This window comes from Choristoneura fumiferana, chromosome Z (genome assembly GCF_025370935.1).
Source record: "Choristoneura fumiferana chromosome Z, NRCan_CFum_1, whole genome shotgun sequence".
Lineage (NCBI taxonomy): Eukaryota > Metazoa > Arthropoda > Insecta > Lepidoptera > Tortricidae > Choristoneura > Choristoneura fumiferana.
In genome coordinates this window covers 11659078-11676780 of record NC_133472.1, presented here as the reverse complement: position 1 = coordinate 11676780, position 17703 = coordinate 11659078, and the positions used below count along the sequence as shown (strand labels likewise).

The 17703-nt window shown below is 36.3% G+C and overlaps 1 protein-coding gene across 1 annotated transcript in view; it reads right to left on the bottom strand.

Annotated features, from left to right (window-relative positions):
- The window catches only part of sbm (L-type amino acid transporter sobremesa), a 45729-nt gene extending 39243 nt beyond the window's left edge, over window positions 1-6486 (bottom strand). Inside the window, exon 1 of the mRNA XM_074086465.1 lies at window positions 6343-6486. Within this exon, the coding sequence (XP_073942566.1) occupies window positions 6343-6382 (40 nt within the window). The 5' untranslated portion in view covers window positions 6383-6486. The remainder of the gene's footprint in view (window positions 1-6342) is intronic.
- Between the last annotated feature and the right edge of the window lie 11217 nt (window positions 6487-17703).

Sequence of the window (17703 nt, the reverse complement as noted above, 5' to 3'; positions counted from 1 at the left end):
ACATTTTTCTTACGATTACCTAAATTAAAATCGTTGTTTACAGTTTAAGTATCGCGCACGATGATCTCATTAGAGTCATCAAATATGGAACGGAATCCAGGTATTCAACGTCTGTTATTACAGGTCAAATTTCATGATGATAGGCATAACATGATACATTTAGAATCAAAACTAAACCCTTATTAGGCGATGGAAATTTTTACTCGATTTGTTGAATAATCCATACAGGTAAATAAAGTTATATTTTTGATTTTCATAGTAATGTTTTGGTCACTTTCGTGCATGTTATTCACATATTCGTTTGTCGTTATTAGAATAAATAATGTTTAGGTAAATACGGTTAGAAATAAGCAAATTAAAGCTAGCTTTCCGCTAGCGGTTTTTTTAGTTCTCGTAAAATGAATACGTTGAATGATGATTATTTATTTAAATGTAATTTTCCTTTTATTCCGCTGCAGAGGCATAAGAGGGGTGATTAAATAATAATTTGTAATTGCTGTTAGACTGATCAACTACGGCTATTTCAAATTATTAATAGACGTAAATTAAATAATCATCATAATCATAAAGATAATTGAAAAAAAAAGGTATTCTAAAACGCATTTTTTGGTTAAATTGACAAGGACTATTTTAAGGTTTTTATTCGTTTTTTTCATAAAGAGGAAAGGAAACGTATAGTTATAGGATTATTACATATAAGTAGATAGGAATTGAATAAATAGTGTCATGTATGGATCGGTAGTTTCATTTTATGAGGAAGTTAAAGTATTGAACGAGAAGGAAGCTTAATGCGTGTTTGGGAAAACGGAAGTGAATAAGTTTTACAATTGACGATTGGAACGGCCACTCTAATTGTCATTGCAATAGACAATTAGAGTGGCCGTTCCAATCGGTACCTACCCTAAAAAAAAATTTTTTTTTGAATTTTTTATTGTACCATTTTGTTTGCATAGTTTACATATGTATTTGTGCAAAATAACAGCTTTCTAGCATTGATAGTCCCTGCGTAAAGCCGCGGACGGATAGACAGACAGACATGGCGAAACTCCGTTCCGTTTTTGCCATTTTGGCTACGAAACCCTAATAACGTCTTTAAATAATAGGCAATGTTGTTAAGATTTAATGATCCTGATGTGTAAGGCACCAACCAGTAGGTATAGAGTATAGATAATAATTATTTACTTCGTTCAAAAACATCGCTAACGTAGATGTCAAAAATGTAAAATTTTAAAACAGTATTTTATGCTCCTCGTAATGCATATGGTGAAATGGAATGGAATGGGTGGTGAAGCACCAGGAATCTTCAATAATGAAAGTCTCTGCATCGGAAAAAGCAATCTTTTGTAAAAGGTGACGAGCAGTTGACATAATTAAACTATTGTCATTATTTACACTAAAAGGGGTGGAAAAAAAATTATAACAAAAAATTTAACCAACCGCAAGAAACCATGACAATAATTTTCTACCAATCTGAAGTCGGTGCCTCAGGACGAGCCAGCAGGAGTGATTGAAGACCTAATATGTGTGCGTAGGTGAGGTAGGCGGCGACTATAGGTCCACTCCTGCTGGCTCGTGCTGAGGCACCGACTTCAGATTGGTAGAAAATTATTTTCATGGTTTCTTGTAGTCGGTTCAATTTTTTGTTATATATATTTTTTTAATCGAAACGTCGTACTTACTGACGTGATACGTCACAGATACGCTTCTCTCTCGAGTCAAATTATAGGAAGTAGGTAATAGGCACGAGTAGGTACAATGCTCCTCAAACAAATTTCAAAAATTTATTACGATCTGGATGCTAAACTTAAAATTTATTGCAATATCGCTTCACAGTACAGAAACCAACGGCTGATTATTTTTGTGTATGAGTAAAAAAGTCACGCTGTATGCTTTCTGCATTACCTACGTGTTTAGAATTTAAGTGTACCTAATCCTACTATCCTTACTAATATTATAAATTTGAAAATAACCCTGTTTGTCTGGTCTGGCGGCTAGACGATCTGCTAATATGTTTTTCCGTCTAATTACCTTTTTATGATTCAGTATATCGCTCAACCGATTTAGATGAAAATTTGGTATGTACAAAGTTTGAGAGATGGGAAGTAAATAGGATAGTTTATATTTCGGAAAATTGCATAGTTCCCACAGGATACTGATAAAGGAATTCTTGGTAGACGAAATCGCGGGCAAAAGCGAAATATATGCGAAAGTTTATGAATGTGTGCGCGCTGTGTGTATGCGTTTGTTACATTCCATACAGCAGAAATGGAGACTAAGATTCGACTTCAGGGAAATTCAGTTGATTTTATAATGTAGGTTATTACAATAAAAATAAAACAAAAAGCAGAAATACTAAATATTACAAAGTAAATTAAAAACTAAGCTGGATCTAAAATTCAAAGAATTTTAGTAAAAAATCCTGAATTTCCATTCATCGTTCAGTCCGAACTGTTCACGCGAGGTACCCACGGGGAAAGGTTAGTAAGTATATTTATAATTAAAAGTATAATTATCATTGAAAAACATTTTCGTGAATAAATACTGCCAGTGCATGCCGATCCCGAAATATTAAGCGTTTCACGCACGCAACGCAAGGAGTGAAGAAAATGTGTATAGTCGCTGCCGTTACGAACTTGGTACCTACGTAATTGTGCTATCCAAATACCATACATTCAGGTTGTTTGACCGTACCTACATGTCTACAGAAAATGACTAGGCTGTAAAAATACCTCATGGAATTATAAACGTATTACTTTTTAATAAAACTGAAGGACTAATAGTTCGATCAAGAATACCGACATTTGGCAATCAATACAATAAAACAGTTTTATTGTCAGCGATAAAAATAATATCAGCTGCGATTATTTCTTAAAAATTATTACTCCTGTTAAAATCAATTATTGTCATACGCTTGATAGCGCTCAATGCGCTTAACTAGTACAGATACGCAGGTAAATCACTAGAATCAGATGTTACCCATATGTTGTACACTCATTCGAGTAGTATGAAATGTTATTGTTATCTGTTTTGCGTCAAACCTTCCGCATTTCCGCACAGAATGGATAAGTACGTACAGCAGTGCCCTTAGTGAAGTTTTCGGTTATAAAATACGACTCAATCGCGTTCGCGTAAAAATCTAAATTTATATGGAAATTGGAAACACGAACAGCGCCTCTAGCGGAACGTTTGCGATGTTCGTGTTTCCATACAAATTGAGATTTTAACGCGAACGCGATCGAGTCGTATTTTGTAACCGAAAACTTACACTAAGGGCACAGGGCTACTACGAAACTCGAAACTCTAACTTCGTGTGGTGCAGTCCCTCTGACACTTATACTATTTAATACGAGAGCGAGAGGGACGGTACGATACGAACTTCGAGTTTCGTAGTAGCCCTTTACCCCTAGTGTAAGTTTTCGGTTACAAAATACGTCTCGATTGCGTCCGATATTTTGTAACCAAAAACTTACACTCAGGCCCTGCAGTCAAGCTCAGGTCCATAAATACACTACGCCACGGACCATAAAGTCGATGTAATATACAGTTTTGTTCAGAATTTCAAGCGTATCGATCTATGTTTAAAATTTTGAATAACGTCAAATAACCGAACCGATTTAGATGAAATTCGGTATAGAGATAGTTTAAATCCCGGAGAGGGACATAGGATAATTTTTATCACGGAAAATTCCATATTTCCCGCGGGATAGCGATAAACAAATTTGCGCGGTCGGCTAGTGTAATGTAATTGACGCTATGGCTATTTATGACCTCGAATATACAATGGGACCAATAGCTGAAAAGCATTTTCACGATTAAGTTTTCCGATATTTATTTTTAGGGAATTTTTGTTTCTTTATTATCAAGGTTATTATCAAACATTTTCGTCATTTTAGACATGTACCTAAGTCCTAACGGTGATAAGTTCGTGGCCCGATACGCCCTTAGCCGGTTTTCTATTGTATACCTATTAGTTCACGAATGATTTACTCTACCTTTATTAATATACGACACAATGAAGATGTCAACCAATGGAGAATTGTAGAGTTTCTTTTATCCGCTTTGTTCGGTTTTATATCGTGCTCTATCTACTTAGTAGCACAGTACATGAGATATTATGTCGACAATCTGCCACAGGTCCATTAACTTTACTAGATAAATACAAAGCCGGTTTAGAGCTGCAAGAAAAATCGTGCAATGAGGGTTTTACAACAGGCGAAATAACGCTAGATGGCATTGGTATCGTGTGGTCCGTTTGACGTTTCAGTCTTGCTTGCGATTGGCTCATTAACCAATCACGAGCGCGACGCAAATGTCAAACGGACCACACGATACCAACGCCATCTAGAAATATTTCGTCTTTCGAAAAACCCTCATTGCATTACATCGCGGCACCATAAAACCAAAGAGTATGTTGTGGTCAATTGAGCGCCGCAATGTAATGCAATACGGTATATTTGACAACTCCTGATTTTGCCATATCTTAATATTATTATGAAAATATAGATAATATACAGATAGTGTTTAGCGAAGAGAAAATTTAAATCGGTTGAAAATTGGATTTATAGTGATTTTTGAAAAATCTATATACCTGTCTCTTTCTCAAACGTTTTTCTCTATGCAGCAAGTATGGCGGTACTGGCGTGTGACGTCACATGCCAGTATGTCTTTCTCTGTCTAATATTGAATTTCAAACCTTTATAACTTTGTTATTTGTAAAGGTAGCTTACAATTTTTTTTTCTATTCGTTAACAGGCATTGTGTAATTTTCATTTATATACCATATACAAAATAGTCAAATACCGTATTTACACGCTTTTTCTTGGAGATCTAAACTGGGTTTAAGAATTATACCTTATTTAATAAATACTTGGGCGAACGAGCTTCGCTCGGGTGAAATTAAAAAATGCGCGTTTTCATAGAAATAAGTACTTAATAAGCGCAAAAGAGATCGATTGTTCAACCCCTAAAACACGAGGATAACAGGAGCAAAAAATTAAAACAGGTTCTGCTACTCAAATGGAACTACTTTCGTTGTGAAACTTTCAAAAATGAAGTAATTTTATCATGTTTATTCCAAACAAGTGAACCAAAATGGTATTTTCTGAGAATTCGCCTCTAACGTAACAAAAAGACGGATTTCGCAATAAGTAGGTACATCGCTTGTCCAATTGAAAGTTCAGCGCATTGGTTTTATTACTGCAATGCCGTAATTTTTTATGATAACAAATAGATAAAACGATTACTGAAGATATTACATTGGATGGATAGATATTTCATTTGCCACATTTGCATGAGAAAGTTTCCTCAGTTATCTCAGTTTCAGTACAAGGACAATGTTTCAGGAGCGCGTGTGGGTGCCCGTCACGTGACGCCCTCCGCGCTCCCAAGGACGCGTGACCTTGAACAAAGGTCGCTCAGCTTCTCGACTAACATTAGTCGAGAATATATTATATGGTAAACCTTACTGGTAATATCGACTATGATAACAACGTTATATTAATTAAAATACCTATAACAGCAGCAGAGCAGTGAAAAAATTAAATCACGTTTTTTTTTAATACACGTTAGAGCAATGAAACGCTTTTTTATTGGTATTTTACTATATTGCTTGTTAGTGAATAAAAATACATGGATCTCGAAAAAAATTGCATTAAAATTATACAATAATTATAACATTTAATGAAGAAATAAATCCAAGGCGGTACGCTTTTTTTTAGACGTTCTTTTTATTATTAAGAAATCGATTTAAATATCGAATTTCCAGACGTAAATGTTTAGAGGTAAGAAAATGCCTAAATTTTATGTTTTGTTAAATTCATAACTGACAGTGAATATGGCGATTATAAAACAGAAAGTTAGAAGTTAAAATTCGTCTGGTATTAAAATCAAATTATTTTTAACCATTGCGCAATCGAAATTAAATCAATTCAAAATATATATTTATAGACATATCGGTCCGTAAAATCTGCGTTGTATTTCCGCTGTCAAATCATAATTAACAACTATTAAGTACCAACATTTTTTTATTGGTGGGCCTAATACAATACCCTGAAGGGTTATGTTAGGGGCGAGGTTACATCCATGCGGTTACCGGTACGGATTTTTTCAAGTTAATTATGCAATGTTTCATGCATTCATAAAAACTTGATTATATTATTATCTAACTACTTATTTTTTCATAACATTTAAATGAACAAGCGCTGAAAAAAAGCACAAACTAGGGTTCATTTTTCTACTTGCGTGTCGATTTTCCGATGAAACTAATGCTAACGCCTTTTTATTTGACGTGATAATAATCGTATAAATATACTAATGTGTAATGAAGAATAAGTTAACACTCACCGTTACATGCATTTCGTTGCGGCTGTTCATGGTGATGCATTGCTCGAAGCACCGTGATGCGTGTGAAGGACCGCGCCCTTTCATGTCACAAGCGAGACTGCCGCGCCGGCTTCGTCCGCGACTCCGTTGAGACTCCACAGCCACCACCGCGCTCCCCTACCCGCACATGCGCCTACGAAGCCTTTTCAGAATGTATACTACGAACAATGCTATTTGACTACCTACTACACTAAATCACGGCTTATTTCATCCCTTTCGCACCAACGCGTGATATAACCACGTCCTTTTTTCGCACTCGTCTAGTTTCAGAATCCAATTGACACTTTCTGACGCGAGTATAGTATATTGAACAGCTAATGAATGACTCTAAGTGCCAATGATGTTACAACTGTTTGTAGTGGACTTATATTTCACTCTAGATAGGTACCTATAACTAATACCATACCTACCACTTTGCTAACGTAACGTCATAGTCACAATGACGACTTGAGGTACGCCAGGCACAACTTCTGAAATACACTACAATGTTGTAAGAAAGTTAAAAATATCATTCAAAGGTAATAAAAATCTCTATATTGCTGCTAAATCGCAGTTTCCGTAAAAAAATGACTACTTGACATCATTAAAGCTGTAATTTTTTGCTGAATCCATTCGTACCTATTTTCAAATTTTCAATTCAGCACAATTCATGATTCGAATGGTAGGTACCTAATACAGGTGCGATTTTAAAAACCCCCCTCTCCTCTCCTGCTAATTACGTACGTACCTAATTCAATCGTATTAAGCCGAATGTGAGTCGACTGATTAAATAACTTGAGAAAAACAAAACAGGCTTCTAGCTGTGGTGGGACAAAAGTTACAGGTTGGGAAAATGAATAGGCTAGATCCCTAAAATTAGCCCGTTAGTTACATTATCAATTATAACACCCCTCTCTTTTGCCAATTAAACAAAAAAATATGAAGATACAGCCAGTTAAAGTTCCACTGTTTACTAAGGATTGACGTCACGGGCTCAACTCCCGAACATTGACGCTCTTTATCTTTGTAATTTTTTGTTTGATTGACAAAAGAAATAATAATAAAAAAACCGGCCAAGAGCGTGTCGGACACGCCCAAAATAGGGTTCCGTAGCCATTCCGAAAAAAATAAGTAAGTAATATTTTTCAATGGATTTCGTATTTTATACAGAATCTTCCAAGTTTAGGTATATTTTATAACTTACTGCTATTTACTCTTAAACAACTAATAATTCTTAAGCAAACTTAGCCATATACTTACTACCTACCATCCTGAATTTTTTCCACCTACCGGTTTAGATTTTAGAGGGGGGGGGGGGAGGACGCTCGATTTTAATGAAAACTTACACTAAAGTTGAATATTTTGCAAACAAATCACTGAATCAAACAATCGTCTTGGCCAACCCCTAATGGTTTTAAAAGACCTATCCAAAGATACCCCACACTAAAGGGTTGCATGAGAAAAAAAATCATCCCCACTTTACGTCTATGGGAGGTACCCTAAAGTTCTTTTTGATTTTTTTATTGTACCATTTTGTCGGCATAGTTTACATATATATCCGTGCAAAATTACAGCTTTCTAGTACTGATAGTCCCTGAGCAAAGCAGCGGACGGACGGACGGACAGACAGACAGACAGACATGGCGAAACTATAAGGGTTCCATTTTTGCCATTTTGTCTTCGGAACCCTAAAAACCGGGCAAGAGCGTGTCGGATACGCCCAAGATAGGGTTTCGTAGCTCTTTACGAAAAAATCAAGTAAGTAATATTTTTCTAAGGATTTCGTATTGTGTTTAGAATCTTCCTAGTTTAGGTATTTTTTCACCGACTTCAAAAAAGCAGGAAGTTATCAAATCGGTTGTATTTTTTTATGTTTGTTACCTCAGAACTCCGTCATTTATGAACCGATTTGATTTTTTTTTGCGTTCGTCTAGGAATGTCTTCAATTAGGTCCCATAAGAGCCAAATCAGGATCTGATGATTGGATCTTAAGGAAATCGAGGGAACTCTTCAAATGTTGTAGGGACGCCTATAGTAAATTGGATATATTTAGTAGTTAGTACGAGTATATTGGGCTTCAATCACTCCTGCTAGCTCTTGCTGAGGCACCGACTTCAGCAGGGCTACTACCAAACTCGAAACTCGAAGTTCGTGTCGTGCGGTCCCTCTGACAATTATACTATTTAATACGAGGGCGAGAGGGACCGTACGATACGTACGATACTTCGAGTTTCGAGGTTCGTAGTAGCAGACTCGTAGAAAATTATTTTCATGGTTTATTGTAGTCGGTTCTATTTTTTGTTATACAATTTTTTATAGCTTAGGCTGCATAAACTAGGTACTAATAATTCTCAAGCAAACTGCCACTGCCACTGTTTAGATTTTACAGGAGGGGATTGATTTGCAGTTTAAAGTTGAATATTTCGCAATAATATAATAATAAAATAATATAATAAATATCAAGATTACATTTTGGAGTCTTTTTGTATTTTTTATTTCAACTCCAAATTTTTGTTACTTTTACGGTCATCCCGTGAAATCATAATATAAGATGATCTATTTTTCTGTTTTTTTTTTGTGCATCCATGTTTCAGTTTGTGTTTTCGTGTGAAATATATGCAAACATCACTAAATCAAAAAATCGTCGTAGCAACTCCCAATGGTTTTAAAAGACCTATCCAACGATACCCCACACTGCAGGATTAGTCGAGAAAAAATTACCCCCCCCCCTCTTAACGGAGGTATGTACCCGAAAAAAAAACTTTTTTAGTTTATTTTATTTTACCACTGTCGGCGTGATCATCTTACAATTTGAAGGTTCTTATATTATGAATATCTACCGTTAGCATATTAAACGGAATTTCAGCCTTTCACTCTAGGTATGCCAATAAAAACTAAAGGCAAAATTTACAAAACTGCTGTCAGACCCGCAATGACTTATGGAGCAGAGTGTTGGACCACCCTCAATAAGCACGAACAAAAGTTGCACACAGCAGAAATGAAAATGTTGCGCTGGGCGGGCGGCGTGACGCGTTTAGATAAAGTCCGCAACGAGTACGTCAGGGGATCATTTAAAGTGGCCCCAGTCGCAGAGAAACTTAAAGAAAGTCGACTTCGCTGGTACGGCCACATAAAAAGAAGAGATGAGAGCTACGCCGTTAAGATAGCGCTAAACATCCCTACTAAACCCCGTGGTAAGGGAAGACCACCGTCTACATGGTGGACTAATGTTGAGAGGGACCTGAAAGCCCTGAATATCTCACCAACGACAACCCAGGACAGAGCGTCCTGGCGCCGACGTACAAGGAGGCCCGACCACAGTTGAAATGGGAGGGGGGCAAGAAGAAGAAGACTAGGTATGCCAGTACTGCAAGACGGAGACATGAAAATACGTCGAAATGGTTCGTGAAAAGATTGTACGGCAATTTTCCTTACGCTCGACTTGGCAGGCACTGCCATTCCCCTCAGATGTGTCGGACACGCCCAAGATAGGGTTCCGTAGCCATTACGAAAAAAATCAAGTAATATTATGTGCGTTATAACACAATTAAACACTTACTACAGTCTTAAAATCTCCAGAAAAAGAGCTTATCTTCACGGCACTTACGTCCTTTTGCTGAGAAGCGCAGTTTTTCAGCAATAACTCAAAAACGGTATATCCGATCATGTTGAAACCAATTTTCGTTGAAAGTATTTATTAAACGTTACCTTTCCATATTTTTTGCATATTTTTTGGACAAATGATTTACAAGATAGAGGGGACGCGGACACAATTTTTGGTACTTTGGGAAATCTTCACTTAATCATAAAAGCTTTTGAGAAACCTTACTATCTTTTCGAAAGAGCTGTCGAAGTTTAACTACAAAACTAAATAGCGACTTTGACAAGACATCTATCTGTACTCCAAATTTCATTGATATACATCTTGCAGTTTTCGAGTAAAATGCCTGACATACGGACGCACGGACAGACGGACTTGACGAAACTATAAGGGTTCCGTTTTTGCCATTTTGGCTCCGGAACCCTAAAAATCAGTAGAACTTAAATGAGGGCGCCACTGTTCACGCAACTATATGTATAGCAATATGACAACAATTTTGTATGGAAATTCATTTTAGTTTCTCTTTCATCCGTTTGTAACTCTTCTACGTATTAGTCTAGCAATGTGTATTACCGTAATATCGACAGCATAGCATTTCTCAATCCTAAAATATCCGTGCTGGTGCTGCCACTTCGTCGAATCAAATCATATAGAAAGAAAAATGTTCTTTTCGCGTCGAGTACACGAGCTGCACAGATGTCTCTACGTATTTAAATTATTGGCAGCTACTCGCCAATAGATAGCGCTGTATGAGTACTTAGTAATATTGCCACTAGAGAGCGTTGAGTATGTTAAATTTTACGTGTGAGTTACTTTTTAACCGACTCAAAAATAAAAAGTAATAAAAAAACTAAACCATTTTCAAAACAGTAGCTAAAAAGAGAGCCAGAGAGACAGTAAAACTATGGCTATACAGTACCCGGGGTAACCATTAAGCTTAAAGGAAGGCTAGATAAGTACTATACGAGGGTCATGCCAAAAGAAATTAGATATTCAAAAACTACAAGGTTTATTACTCACCGTGAGCACGTATACACTTTTTCATCCGGCTAAACCACTTGGAAAATGTCAGTGACCATTCTTCTTTGGGTACCTCAGAAATTTCATAATTATAGGCAGCCAGGGCATCTTCTTTGGTTTCAAATCGCCATCCTTTTAATTTTTGTTTGATTTTTGGAAACAGGTAAAAATCACAGGGTGCCAGATCATGAGAATATGGCGGGTGAGGGAGTATAGTGACATTTTTCGAACTAAAATAGTCGAGTGTTCTGGCAGAAGTGTGCGGGGCGGCGTTGTCGTGGTGCCAGAGCAGGTGCTGGGTTCCTGACTTTGACCGCTTGTCACACCAAGCTGACAGCCCCTGTGGAGCACAAACCTTTGGCACAAACTGTCACATACCATTTTGAGTTGACAGTTCTTTGATCCTCTAGCACCACAGTCGCAATATGGCCTGTCTTGCAGAAAAATGAGGCAACCATTTGTTTCTGTGTTGCTTCGTGCTCGGCGAAATTTTGTTGGAGTCATCTTCAAAGCTCTATACCTAAGTGGTTTGACGTCATCGGCACTTTTTTTCCGACCCCTGGGCATGACCCTCGTACTATATCGTATGATTTGCCAAATAAACAATAAAAAATCTAAAATAATAAATGTAAATATACAGTATTGTTCTTACCTGCTCCTTTAAATATTTCTTTTAAACCAAATCTGATACTGACCCCATAAAAATAGTTGGCAGATTTATTAAATGAATATAACTTAGTCTTACTCCCTTTTTTAGTAACAGTGTTGAAATTAGTTTTTTTGAATTAATAAGTATTATTTCACAAAATTATTTTATTTATGAATGATTTCCTAAAATTCGAATTGATTTGGTTTATAATAAGAATACCTTGAGCATAGGCATCCATACTAATATTATAAATGCGAAAGTGTGTGTGTTTGTATGTTTGTCCGTCTTTCACGTCGAAACGGAGCAACGGATCGGCCAGAGAGTGACATAGGTGACATAGGCTATTTAACTTTTTTCCCTACAAGGGAACAGCGCGCGATAGCCGGATTCCACGCTGGCGAAGCCGGGGGCAAAGGCTAGTAAGTTTATGAAATCTGTCCACTGCTTTAGAGAATGTTAAAGTTTGTTTTTGTATAAGTAGCGCTTCACCCCATTTGATGAAACGAATTGAGCTATCATAAGGTAAGTACTTAAACTCCAGTATTGATTTTGTCTCTTATTACAGGTAGGTAGATACCGACCTACCAAGTGAAGTAGACAAACGACTGCTGACAGCTCCACAAAGTACTTTTTCACCTCAAACAGGCAGGTTTTGCTATGAGAAATCAGTGAGCAAAATCGCATTTTGCTCACTCCGTGAGACAAAGTAACTTTTTAATCTTTTTTTTAAATGCTGGGTACAGTGTTGGGTCTACTCACTGAATTCCAAATATTTGAACCAAAGAGGATTTGAACTTTACTTTAATCTGTCACTGATTTCACTTCAACACGAAAAAGCGAGATACGATCAAATGTGTTGATTACAATCTTAAATAAAATTTTTGGTATAAAACATATATCGATACCTAATAAATTACATGACAACGTAATATTTCCAAAATGTAAATTTTCCCTAACTTTTAATAAAGTATGCAACCTCGTTGCACGAAAGCCGCTTCTCTTGTTTTTTTTTTATTAAACAATTCCGTATACTGCCTTTACAGTTGGAATAAATTTGAATGAATTTTTAACAAATCTATTTATGTTTATGTAATATATAATTAAATTTGTAAATCTGAATAAAATTCATATTTAAAGGTTTAATAACATTTATAATAAGTTATACGTTTATTGTTCAACCTTTTTAATGACCCCGAGATGAGGCTTTTTGCAGTATTAAAAAATAAGTGTGACATTAGTACAAGAAGTTCTTCAAATTACAATGCATGTTATGAGTATGAGATTTGTATTGTATCTACTGGACACTTTTTTATGGTTTTAAATGTGATTATTATATTTGTTTCTTAATAATCCGATTCTATTTAAAAATAATGTGTTTGTTTTGTAAACAGGTAGGTATATGTGGTTTTATTCTTATTTTACATTTAAATTATGTTCTCGCTGCTGAGGTGAAAAATTGTATGTGTCACACGAGACCAACGTTTTTTTGCATCTCGTGTATTTGAATCCCTTGCTGCTCTCAGGATTCTAACCTAGAATCACTCGCTGACACTCGTGATTCAATTATAGAATCCTTCGCTTACTCGGGATTCAAAATCAACACTCGCAACAAAAAACAACTTTGCTCTCTTGTTGCACAAATAACTATTGTACTCGTATGGATTTTAGATTGAAAGTAGTACGTTCCCTAAGTAATCAGTTAGCATAATCGACAGATTAATACGTAGGGTGGTGGCTGTTATTGGATACCGCAGTCAACGTCCGAAATGACTTAATTATTCGACTTACGCCTACTTATACTATTTAGGACAACACAACACGCCTACTGAAGTACCTGCCGAGCTTGACTCGGCGGGTTTATTAAAGAGCTAGGAACTTATGCCTTGATCTCACGTACCGAGCAAAAGGGGCGAGACAGTAAAATGTTTCTCGGCGGAGACAGTGATGTAAGCGAGGGTTGGCAATAAATGACAAATGTTAGATCATGTCATGACATCTACTTAACATCAGAATTTTGTCAGCCTCGGACCAAGAATGTGATTATAGTACCAAGTAACGGTAAGTACACCGATGAATTTGTTAGCAAACGTATTGTTTTTGTTTCGCAGACTAACGTTTCGCAACTCAACCTTTAGTAGACTATTCAGGCTTATAAGTTAGTAAGCCGAACAACTATTAACAGGAAATCATTTCGCTGATTAATCACTACACATTTTGAACGTCTGCTCGAACAACTTTTCGCTTTCGAATGTGTGTTTATTTTATAGTTAAGTCAAAACAAACCAAGTCGCGACACTAAAAGTTCAGTTCTGGCACTCGCCGGCCGCTACCGCGGCACGCTCGCTTCGCTCGCTCGGCTCGTGCGTTGTTGTTCGCAATCCTACCTAAAATTTTTGCGAATGTTCTGCGAATATGAATATCAGAAAAAAATACAATTATTAATTAGATAATAGAAGGTTAATACAATCAAAATATATTCATTTCTTGTTTTTTTATGCAAGAAACAATAACTTAACCTAACATTATCAGTCTTCACTTAAGTAATCATTTGTTAATATTTATTTATTTACTTTGCGATACGTTCGTATAAACTCAGTAATTCTCGGAACAAAGTCCAAACGGAACGCACTTTGTTCGAACGAGACTGCGATAGACAATTGGCGCCAGAACGAAAAACTGAATATTCGCATTCGCATTCGCGAATGTCGGTAGCAGATATTTGCATTCGCATCACATCACTAGTTTATACTTATCTCGTTTTGGGGGGTTGACAAACGGAACCCTATTACTGTAGCTTCGATGTCAGAGTGTCTGTCTGAAGGTCCATCTGTCTGCCTGTCACAGGACTCTATAACTATATCTCTACTTAGATAGACAGACAGCTGAACTTTATACATAATGTGTAGGTACATTGCTATTGCCGCTACACCGCTACATCAACAAAATAATAGGTACCATTAAGAAATACAAGAAACATGCGTATTTTTGTTTTCGTTGTAATTAAGTACCTCTAAAACGTTTAAATATAAAACCTCAAACTGGAATGATAATAGAGTTAACTAAACTGCATATCAACAAATTATAAAAACGGGTCAAGCGTGAGTCGGTCTTAGAAAAGCAATTGTAATTAGTCTATCGGAGGCTATAACTACTTTAGGGACTAAAGTCAGTGATTTTTTAGGATATTGTAGCTTATGCGTATTAAATATTTGCCCTTAACTGTACAGAACCCCGGTGCACGGGACTAGGCCGGGTTTTTATAATCGACAAGTTCTCATTTAGTCATCCACAAATTACCTACATTAACGTCACACAATGGCGATTTGTGACACACGAACAAATAATTGCGATTTACATGGTAAAATGGTAAAAAAGAAAACCATGACTAGTTTATCGTTAATCACGTGATAGACGGGCAATTGCCATGACCGAAACAATTACCGAAGCGTTTCAGAAGCGTGCCGTGTGATGGCGGCGACCAAGAATACCACAACCCCATCTCTTCCCGTGGGTTTCGTAAGAGGCGATTGAGGGATATATGTGAAAGATGGGCAGTAGCGTCTTCTGTAACGCTCACAACCTCTGCACCGAGACAATTACACTAGTCTCCAGAAATAGAAGGAATACTGTAACAAACCCGGAATGTGCCTCCGCTTAGGCTCTAGCTATAGTCAGGCACCTGCAGCCAAACCGGCACCACACGTACTGCGTACTGACTTGTCACTCCTGTGAGTGTTGAGTTGACATCTAGGCATTAGTAATAATCTGCTTATGTATCTACTACGTCTACCAAAGCATTTTTTGCGGCTTATTTGACGTAGCATGTAGTTAATTTACGTTTCAAGTCAATGTACCTTAACTAGCGTGTAGATTTCATTCACCCTCTATCATAACTGGACGGATATCAATAGTGAATGAGGTATTGTTGAATCACAGTTAAAGTGAGCGTGACGTCATGTAAAACAAAATGGCGGCTGTGGAGCTAGGTACAAAGTGTTACAACGGGGACGGCCGTTCCGCCCGTTATGTTCAATGCACAGACTTCAACAAATACGAAACTTAAATATATAGACGTAATTTTTTTAGAATTCGAAATTATTTTGGTCACTAATTCTTTAATTACTTATACTCGTATTAGACAACTGTAGGTAGGTATAATTTTAAATACTCTTATCAACATGCGATCCCATACTTAAATGAAAAAAAAAATGTACAAACAATCCCAAATTAGACACATCGAATCCAACATCCCATTGATCATTTAGACTGATCAATATCCGGACCTTATTGATATTATGATACGTTACTCTTTTATATATACTGTCAGAGTCAAATAAGTTAAGGTGCTCAAATCATTGAATACATCGGACCATTAATGGTTAATATATTGGACAACAAAAACATGTTACGGTATGGGTGAAGACCAAAAAGTTGCACTAGGTATTTATAATTATGTTCTATTATTTTTTCCACAGTGACACAAAAATTATTCATACAAATGTATGATTAATCTTCGTGTCACAATGGAAAAAGTTAATGCAGGTAATTTTAACTGGGTGCGCATTTTTTTCACATACCTAACTTTTTAAGTACTATTATCGGAAGTACTTACGATTTTTATGATTTTTTTTTAACGATCGAAACTCATAATCATCGGAATTCATATTAGAACTATTCATACATCTTGTTCATACTAATATTGGTTTTCATATATTTTGTTTTACTAACGATCGAAACTCCTAATCGTCCTAGTTCATAACGCCAATATTCATAATTTTGTTAATACTAATATTTGTTTTCATATATTTCTTAATCTTAAGTGTTATTTATCCTCATTATTGAAATTCATAATGTCAGTAATCATGCATCTGCTTTATACATATATTTATTGTCATATATCTTTTAATCCTTAGTGTAAATGAAATTGGACAGGTAACAATAAAATTAGGCAAGAGTAACGGATGCTCGCAAGAGACGGGTTGTTACGCTAAATTGTCAAATAACATTTGGCCAATTTTTATATTGGAAAGTTTTACTTCAAAACTTGTGCGAGCAGAAGCGAGCGAGCGACGAAGTTGATAGTTAGAAGGTACGTTACATGCATAGTGGCGGTTCAGAGCTATGGGAGGACTGTTTATGCAAAAGTAGGGGAAGGTAGGATGCCACTTCAAGTAACAATAAGCTATGGTACCAATTGACGAACAGATAAACATCTATCCAATCCTAGATTGAAAATTTAACATTATAAGAATTAGGTTACCTAGTTACCGTTATGAAAATAGTATTTTATGCAACAGTTGTATAACAGGGTTCAAAAAAGGCGAGTGGCGTGAGTTACGATGCGAGCTTTAGCGAACATCGTAAGAAAAAGACGCCACGAGCTTTTTTTGACTTACTTATACAACGTTGCATACAATACTATTTTCATAACGGTAACTAGGTACCTAACTCTTATAATGCAAATTATTATTATGTTATTTATGTGTTCGTCAAATGTACTGATTGGCAATTGGCATACCTTAATTTAGTAACATATTGAATGGCATCCAACCTACTTTCCCATTGGCAGTTATATTTGCTGTTATAAAATCGCTCCCGCCATAGCCTTCTCCTTCTCCCTCCCGAAAATTTCAATTGCAACTACCAGAACGAATAGTTTACGCGTGCGAAGCCGCGGGTAAAAGCTAGTTTAGTCATAAACTACTAATAATTCTCAAGCAAACTTAGCCGTTATAGTTTTCCTTGAAATTTTGATATACTTACTACCATACTGAATTTTTTCAAATTTTTCCACCCACCGGTTTAGATTTTAGAGGGCCGATTTTAATGAAAATTTGCTCTTTACAGTTGAATATTTCGCAAACAAATCACTGAATCGACAAACCGTCGTTGCAAACCCCTAATGGTATTAAAATACCTATCCAACGATACCCCACATTAAAGGGTTGGGTGAGAAAAAAAAATCACCCCCACTCTACGTCTATGGGAGGTAACCTAAAAAAATTTTTTTTTTAATTTTTAATTGTACCATTTTGTCGGCATAGTTTACCTATATATCCGTGCAAAATTACAG